Source organism: Coregonus lavaretus (assembly GCF_964263955.1).
Source record: "Coregonus lavaretus genome assembly, chromosome: 17".
Classification (NCBI taxonomy): Eukaryota; Metazoa; Chordata; class Actinopteri; order Salmoniformes; family Salmonidae; genus Coregonus; species Coregonus lavaretus.
This window is the reverse complement of record NC_140004.1, coordinates 31,455,174-31,464,556: the sequence shown is the minus strand read 5'-3', so window position 1 is coordinate 31,464,556 and position 9,383 is coordinate 31,455,174. Positions and strand designations below refer to the sequence as shown.

The window sequence follows — 9,383 nt, the reverse complement described above, 5'->3', positions numbered from 1 at the left end:
ACGCCGTGCTCTCGCTTTGATTCTTTCTCGGTCTCTCTCTCCCTCTCTCTCTCCCCCACTGCGCTGAGCACACTAAACACTAAACTTTTTAGAGAAACACTGACTCTGCTTACCACTGCTGAACACTTTTAAACTGTTAAATTAACACACTATCAGACAGTTTAGACAACTGACACGGAACACTAGAAAACTTTCTGACAGTAGTGACTTACAGGACTACAATACATAAACATACACTACTGTAGACTACATAAACTACTATCCAGAACTACAGTATATGTACCACAGTACTTCCTGTATACAGTGGGTGAAAAAAGTATTTAGTCAGCCACCAATTGTGCAAGTTCTCCCACTTAAAAAGATGAGAGAGGCCTGTAATTTTCATCATAGGTACACGTCAACTATGACAGACAAAATGAGAAAAAACATTCCAGAAAATCACATTGTAGGATTTTTAATGAATTTATTTGCAAATTATGGTGGAAAATAAGTATTTGGTCAATAACAAAAGTTTCCCAATACTTTGTTATATACCCTTTGTTGGCAATGACACAGGTCAAACGTTTTCTGTAAGTCTTCACAAGGTTTTCACACACTGTTGCTGGTATTTTGGCCCATTCCTCCATGCAGATCTCCTCTAGGGCAGTGATGTTTTGGGGCTGTCGCTGGGCAACACAGACTTTCAACTCCCTCCAAAGATTTTCTATGGGGTTGAGATCTGGAGACTGGCTAGGCCACTCCAGGACCTTGAAATGCTTCTTACGAAGCCACTCCTTCGTTGCCCGGGCGGTGTGTTTGGGATCATTGTCATGCTGAAAGACCCAGCCACGTTTCATCTTCAATGCCCTTGCTGATGGAAGGAGATTTTCACTCAAAATCTCACGATACATGGCCCCATTCATTCTTTCCTTTACACGGATCAGTCGTCCTGGTCCCTTTGCAGAAAAACAGCCCCAAAGCATGATGTTTCCACCCCCATGCTTCACAGTAGGTATGGTGTTCTTTGGATGCAACTCAGCATTCTTTGTCCTCCAAACACGACGAGTTTAGTTTTTACCAAAAAGTTATATTTTGGTTTCATCTGACCATATGACATTCTCCCAATCCTCTTCTGGATCATCCAAATGCACTCTAGCAAACTTCAGACGGGCCTGGACATGTACTGGCTTAAGCAGGGGGACATGTCTCGCACTGCAGGATTTGAGTCCCTGGCGGCGTAGTGTGTTACTGATGGTAGGCTTTGTTACTTTGGTCCCAGCTCTCTACAGGTCATTCACTAGGTCCCCCCGTGTGGTTCTGGGATTTTTGCTCACCGTTCTTGTGATCATTTTGACCCCACGGGGTGAGATCTTGCGTGGAGCCCCAGATCGAGGGAGATTATCAGTGGTCTTGTATGTCTTCCATTTCCTAATAATTGCTCCCACAGTTGATTTCTTCAAACCAAGCTGCTTACCTATTGCAGATTCAGTCTTCCCAGCCTGGTGCAGGTCTACAATTTTGTTTCTGGTGTCCTTTGACAGCTCTTTGGTCTTGGCCATAGTGGAGTTTGGAGTATGACTGTTTGAGGTTGTGGACAGGTGTCTTTTATACTGATAACAAGTTCAAACAGGTGCCATTAATACAGGTAACGAGTGGAGGACAGAGGAGCCTCTTAAAGAAGAAGTTACAGGTCTGTGAGAGCCAGAAATCTTGCTTGTTTGTAGGTGACCAAATACTTATTTTCCACCATAATTTGCAAATAAATTCATAAAAAATCCTAGAATGTGATTTTCTGGATTTTGTTTCTCAATTTGTCTGTCATAGTTGACGTGTACCTATGATGAAAATTACAGGCCTCTCTCATCTTTTTAAGTGGGAGAACTTGCACAATTGGTGGCTGACTAAATACTTTTTCCCCCACTGTATGTCAAGCTAGTCTCTGTATGTCAGAAGCCTGAGCAATGACTTACTTTTGACTAGTGCACTAAACAGGAAATAGGGTGCCATTTGGGACGCAGCCAAAGAGACTATGTCCCACTCTGTCAGACATGTAGCCTAGACAGAGTGGCCTGCTCTGTGCTGTCTGCCAGCCAGATCCACACAGCCACCCCACACAATGGACACAATGGCTGCCCTCTTGTTCCCGCTGTCTCCCTATGCACCTTGCACTGTAGCTTACTGGAGAGTAGTGGCTCGGGACGCACATCCCGGCAACACACACACACCCTGGCTGGCAACACTCACATTCTCAGACACACTCATGAGATGTCCAGAGAGAAGAGCTGGAGCAGAAGTGATTGGACCACCTGATGTACAGTAGTAACAGCCTCTATACACTCTAAGACAAAAGGGTTCTAAAAGGGTTCCCTTAGGAGAACCCTTTTAGGTTCCAGGTAGAACCCTTTTTGGTTCTAGCTAGAACCCTTTTGAGTTCCATGTAGAACCGTCTGATAAAAGGATTTTACATGGAACCGAAACAGGTTCTACCTGGAACCAAAAGGGTTCTGCCTGGAACCAAAAAGGGTTCTTCAAAAGGTTCTCCTATGGGGACAGCCGAATAACCCTTTTCTGTTCCAGAGAGTACCTTTTTTTCTAAGAGTGTCCATCTGCTGCTGTATAGCCCCAGCCTCTGCTGTACAGTATGTGATCATAGGATACACTTCCACACTCCATCCCCTAGGTGGCAGCAACCGGGTCTAGGTGCTGAGCCAAGGCTTGATAAGCACATCAGGTGCTGCCAATTAACCCTCTAGAGCAGGGTTCTTCAATTCCGGTCCTGGAGGGCCGAAACACTTCTGTTTTTTATTTCTGCCTGGTAGTTAATTGCACTCACCTGGTGTCCCAGGTCTGAATTAGCCCCTGATTAGAAGGAGAGGATGAAAAACAGAGGTGTTTCGGCCCTCCAGGACCGGAATTGAAGAACCCTGCTCTAGAGTCTAAGCCCTGTCTAAGCCAGGGGGGGATCTAAGATAACATATGGAATTGTTTTAAGATGGTCATACCAAGGATCAATTAGCTATTTGATTTAACATTTTAAGACCCCTTTGATTTAGAATTTTAAGATACCAAGGATCACATTGGCATTACTGTTATTAGCAAATAGAAATGCATTGAATAACGGATTCACTACATGGAACAACAGATAGTCCCAAACAAATCTAAAGGAATTTGTTCTGAAGTGTCTGTCCTATATCTGAGAGATATAAGAAAGATCAGGAAACAATTTATATATTTTACATGTATTTAACCCCTTTTTTTAGGCACTAAACTATCTCCATATATACATATACAAAAGTACGTGGGCACCCCTTCAGATTAGTGGATTCGGCTATTTCAGCCACAGCCGTTGCTGACAGGTGTATAAAATCGAGCACACAGCCATGCAATCTCCATAGACAAACATTGGCAGTAGAATGGCCTTAGCTCAGTGACTTTCAACGTGGCACCGTCATAGAATGCCACCTTTCCAACAAGTCAGTTCGTCAACTTTCTGCCCTGCTAGAGCTGCCCCGGTCAACTGCAAGTGCTGTTATTGTGAAGTGGAAACGTCTAGCAACAACGGCTCAGCCGCAAAGTGGCAGAGCAGCCGCACCATGGTCGGGCAGCAGCACACAAGCCTAAGATCACCATGCGCAATGCCAAGTGTCGGCTGGAGTGGTGTAAAGCTCGCCGCCATTGGACTCTGGAGCAGTGGAAACGCGTTCTCTGGAGTGATGAATCACGCGTCACCGTCTGTCAGTCCGATGGACGAATCTGGGTTTGACGGATGCCAGGAGAACGTTACCTGACCGAATACATAGTGCCAACTGTAAATTTTGGTGGAGGAGGAATAATGTTCTGGGGCTGTCTATCATGGTTCGGGCTAGGCCCGTTAGTTCCAGTGAAGGCAACTCTTAACACTACAGCATAAAATGACATTCTAGACGATTCTGTGCTTCCAACTTTGTGGCAAAAGTTTGGGGAAGGACCTTTCCTGTTTCAGCATGACAACGCCCCCGTGCAAAAAGCGAGGTCCATACAGAAATGGTTTATCAAGATCGGTGTGGATGAACTTGACTGGCCTGCACAGAGTCCTGACCTCAACACCATCTAACACCTTTGGGATGAATTGGAATGCCGACTGCGAGCCAGGCCTAATCGCCCAACATCAGTTCCCGACCACACTGCAGCAATGTTCCAACATCTAGTGGAAAGCCTTCCCAGAAGAGAGGAGGCTGTTATAGCAGCAAAGGGGGGAACATCTCCATATTAATACCCGTGATTTTGGAATGAGATGTTCGACGGGCAGGTGTACATATACTTTTGGTCATGTAGTGTACCTCCATACATTTGTTAAACTGGTACCGGGGACTTTCAGAAGAGTCTTGTGAGGCTTGTGGGCAACGTAGAGCAAAACGTAGAACCCAATTTTGTTCATGAGAGTCTCAGTTTACCACAGAGGCATCATATTAGTGTAGGCCAAACCGTTCGGACGCTATAGACGTTTTCGTGAGAAGACTGATTTTCAGGATTTGTCTAATGGTCTGACAAACACCGCACTAGCTCTGCCACCTTTCACCGCAGATGCGGAGGGGCGATATCGGCAGATGCGGTGGATTGAGACGCAACCCATGCAAAAAGATATACCAGATATCTCTAGTTTAAACAGACAGATTTTGATGGGGAATGTTTTATTATGTTAATTAGATTTCCACAGGGCCGCGGCTGTAGGCTAAATGTTAAGGTCCTCAGTCAGAGTACCAGCTTGGAGAGCCGTGAGGTTGCTGGTTTTGGTTGCCATTAGGCCTTTCGTTTGCTTTGAATCTTTAGTTTGGGCATACCTGTTTGTCGTTTTCCGTTTTGTATGTTTATTTTTGTCACCATCTGAACCAACAATAATCCGCATGGACTGGCCGATCAAGAGGTCAAGAGAGACAGAGCAGGCCCTGGACCACATTAACGCACACATCAAGACCATGTAGCTAGGCCTAAGACCCCTAGACATAACGAGTGCAGAAAAATCAGTAGGCTAGTTATTGGTTTAGTAACAGTCTTTTAAATGAGTTTCTATACTAGATACTTTTATTATATACCAAATATACCAAAAACATTTGTGTGCAGCCCAAGCCCACTCACTGGGAGTGTAAAGCCATGTGTAACTCTGGGGGCCAACAGTGGTCGAAATGTAGCTACATTTAAACTGTTCAATACAAACACAGACACACACCACTCACCGACACAGTCGCAGGTGGGGAACTCAGCCTGGAGGTCCTTGGCGGGCGTGTCTAGCAGGCTCTTAGTGGGCATGTCCAGGTAGCTTAGTGGCGACTCCAGGAAGCCTTTTAGGGAGGGGTTAAGGGGGAAGCCGTCCTTAGTGGGGGTGTTGTCCTCGCCCCCATCAGAGAATAATCCAGTGGTGGAGAGGACAGCTACGTTCCCATTGGTCTCGATCTTCATGCGTTTGGGCAGTGGGGACGGGGAGAGAGGCAGCTTGGTCCCCTCACGCTTATCCTCCATGGGGCTCTCAGTGGAGGGCTGTATAGTGGAGGTGGAGGTTGCTTCACTCACACCCCCTAACTCCTTCTCCTTGTCCACCTCCATGTCCTGGTCTGTTGATGGGGCTGTGGTAGGAGCTAAAGGAGGAGGGCTGGAGGACTGGGTGATGGTAGCGCTGGATGGTGATGGGGGCCTGGCTTGTCCTGAGTTAACGTTGGGCTGAGACGCTGTCACCACGTGCTGGGCTGAGGCTGAGGGGTCCTGGTCCTGGGGCTGGCTCTGGATCTGAGGAGGGTAGGGCTCTGGGGCCGAGGATGAGCTGTCCCCGAACTCTGCCTCGAACTGGCAGATCAGCTCCTCGAACTTGGGGTCCAGGGAACTGAGGCCTGGTATGGACTGTGAGGTGGTGGAGGTCTGAGGGGTGGAGGTCTGTGTGGCGCTGGCCTCCCCTGAGCTTGCCGGGACGTCCAGGGCTACAGTGAGAGGCTGAGGGGTTGAGACGTCTGGAGTGTTTACAGACAAGGCAGAAGCAGCGACAGAGGGTGCAATAGAAGAGTTTAAAATGGATACCTGAGATTGGGCCGGGGAAGGGAGGCCTGCGGCTGCCTGAGTGGGGTTACTGAGGAGGGGGAAGGTAGGGAGATGGAGAGAACCTGGGTGGGCGCTGGCCAGAGGCAGGGCTCCGGTCATGGTGAGGGGAGACAGTTTCTGTATGGAGATCTGTCTGTGAGGCAGGAAGGTTGGCAGGGAGGCCTTCTGCTTGGTCTTCTTGATCACTATCGTCTTGGGTTTGGGGCCTGGCTGGAGCAGCATCCCACCCACTGGGTGCTGCTTGAGGACCGGAGATATCCCCGCTGTGCTCTTCCTCCTCTTGGTCTCCTTGGGCTCCTGCTTGATGGCCAAGGGGATGGGGTGGCTCTCGGGGCCCATCTTTTGGGGCCACCACTTGCGGAGGTTCTGGCAGGCCTTGGCAGGCCGCAGAGGGCAGAGGCCTGGGATGCCAGGAGGGTTGGAGAAGAGGTTCCTCTTGTGGTGAAGGTGCTGCTGCAGAGCTGTCTGGGTGGATTGGTGGATGGCTGCACTGCCCAGGGAGAGAGGTGGACCAGGGTACCTAGGCTGCTGCTGGCCATTCATCAGGCCATAGCAGCCCTCCATGGAGGCGCAGGCAGAGCTCTGGTACTCCCTGGAGTCTACCTCCTGCTTGACCCAAGGCATCCCTGGTTCCTGCTTGATGTGGTGGTGTGGGACGGGCAACTTGAAGGGGCCGTTTATGTATTTTCCACTGGAGTCCCCCAGTAGCTGTTTGAGCTTGGACATGGGGTCGCCAGCGCTGTGGTCACTGGACGGAGGGGCAAAACGAGGCTGCTGGGAATCTGAGTTCATCCACTGGTTCCTCTGCTCTTGGGATCCCCCAGGGCCCTGCTGCTGCTGCCACTGCTGGGGGTGAGGCCGGGGGCTGCCTGCCTGGGGCTGCCTGGGGAAGGGCGAAGTGGAGGACGGGAGAGGGGAGGCATGGGCCGGATGGCCCTGTGACTGGGGTCTGTGCTGCTGCTCCCACGACACGGGGCTCTGCTGGGGCTGGGGGTATATTCCAGGAGGGACGGATTGTGAATGCGAGGAGGACAAAGAGGAGAGGGGGTCGGGGGAGGAGGGGACCAGGCGGGTGCCGTGCTGGAGGTGTGGAGAGGGTTGTTGGGGGGGGTGTTGAGGGTGGCTGGGGGAGGAGGTCTGGGCAGGAGGGACCACGGTCTGGGGGACAGTTGCAGACAGCTGGGTCAGGGCCTCGATTGCAATAGCCGTCTGCAGACTGACGTTCTTCTCCTTGGCGATGGAGAGGACCTGAGGGCAGCAGGGGATAGGGGCTGGGTTTTGGCCTTGTTGGTGTGGGTGTAGGGGTGGACAGTAGAGAGGGTTACCTCCATTGACATGGGGTTGGGGGTGAGGATGGGGGTGGGGGGACTGCTGTGAGTGTGGGGACTGTTTATGAGGCGACTTGTCAGCGGTCATCTTGGAGCAGGGCATATTGTTGTCCCGGTCCTCCCCTGCCCCTGTCTGTTTGATCCTCTTCTCCAGCCACTCCAGGTAGTCTGGGCAGTCTGGCCCATCACAGTCACAGTTGGGGGGTTTCTGGCCGTGCCGTGCCTGGCTCAGGGCATTCTGCAGGGTGTTCAGGTCCTCTGGGGGGCTATCCTGGTTTCCTCCTTCTGGGGCTTGGATCCTGGCTTGAGCCGCAGCCCCCTCACCAGTGCCCATCTCCTGGTTGAACTTCTCATACAGCTGAGTGGTGTGGGACTGGGGCTCGGGATGACATGAGGGGGGCAGGGAGCCCACACTCACGCTGGCTGAGAAGGCTACCAGGTTGCGTGCATCCTCCATGTCTGCCTCATGGACAGGCTTCCCAGGAGTCCTACCACTACTGCTCCAGCCATTGCAGGGCTGCTGCTGATGGGGTTGGGTGGCTTTGCTGTGCCCATGTACCCAGCCCTGTCCTGGGGAAACACTCCTTGACCGCTGGGGCTCCCTCTGGGGCTCCAGGCCAGCTCCACCCTCCTCATGGGTGTCCCTGGGATGCTGGCTCACCCCATTGGTCGGTTCCAGGCTCAGTGAACCGCCTTGCCCGAGGCGGTCATGTGACCCAGTTTCCATCTGGCCTCCTCTTCTGGGGCCATCCACTGAACGAGCGTCCGAAACAGTCTGAGTGAGAGAATGAGAGGACACAGGTTAGAGAGGTTAGGGATAAGGAACCAGGAAAACTAAATAGGAACTGTGCATCAAGATGGAATAAACAATAGCAATCAATATACAAAAAAATATATAGTTTAAACATGTTTACAACATGTTTACAACTAGTTTCTTCAGTTGATCATCTTAATATAACATTATACTCAAACAAAGCATTCACAGAGAATGGACAAATCGACAGATCATAATGATTATGACAGGGCACTGGCTAGAAACCATTCCTCATTTCATAGGACTTGGTCTGGGATCTCTCTCTCTCTCTCTCTCTCTCTCTCTCTCTCTCTCTCTCTCTCTCTCTCTCTCTCTCTCTGTCTGTCTGTCTGTCTGTCTGTCTGTCTGTCTACTGTATCTACTGTACCTCTACAAGACTGCTGCATTCAACACCTGTCTGTCATATCACCATGAGGTAAGACTAGACACACTCAATCAATGCAGGATGGCTCAACAAATGCAATACAAATGTGTGAAGGATCTAGAGAGCAAAGATCAAATCATAGCTATTGTTAGTATATGGTTACATTCTTGATTCCATTTCACAAGTGTGTTTAATAAGATGATAGTAGCTACAGCCTTCGATTAGAGTCCATTAGAGATAGAGCATAGTGCTGATTATCTCATCTGATGGTTGAACCTGCTCATCCAATACATTAGCTGTGATGACATCACTGTTTACTAGACCTGCAGAAGAATGCTGCAACACTATGGAGAGGATCTGGTCTGGCTGATGATTTTGGAGGGGAAAACTAAAAGTGAAATTTTGACAGTGCAACCAAAGCAGTGCTGTTGTCAAAACACTCTACACTGAGTGTAGAAAACATTAAGAACACCTGCTCTTTCCATGACATAGACTGACCAGGTGAATCCAGGTGAAAGGTATGATCCCTTATTGATGTAACTTGTTAAATCCACTCAATATTAGGAAGGTATTCCTAATGTTGGGTATATTCAGTGTATATTGCTGCAAACAGCCTTCTCAACGCGACACTGACTTTTAAAGAAATGCTACAGATCTGGGCTTGAATCATGTATTTGCAGTGTTTCAAACCTGCATAAGCACAGTTAAAGGGATACTTCCGGATTTTGGCAATGAGGCCCTTAATCTACTTCCCCAGAGTCAGATGAACTCGTGGATACCATTTGCATGCTAGCAGATACCCATAGACTTCCAGTCATTGCGCTAACCCTAG

The 9,383-nt window shown here is 49.5% G+C and overlaps 1 protein-coding gene across 1 annotated transcript in view; it reads right to left on the bottom strand.

Annotated features, from left to right (window-relative positions):
- The window catches only part of LOC311144993 (methylcytosine dioxygenase TET3-like), a 38,349-nt gene extending 30,220 nt beyond the window's left edge, over positions 1-8,129 (bottom strand). Inside the window, exon 1 of the mRNA XM_084181203.1 lies at positions 5,193-8,129. Coding sequence (XP_084037329.1) covers positions 5,193-8,100 — 2,908 coding nt within the window. The 5' untranslated portion in view covers positions 8,101-8,129. The remainder of the gene's footprint in view (positions 1-5,192) is intronic.
- Between the last annotated feature and the right edge of the window lie 1,254 nt (positions 8,130-9,383).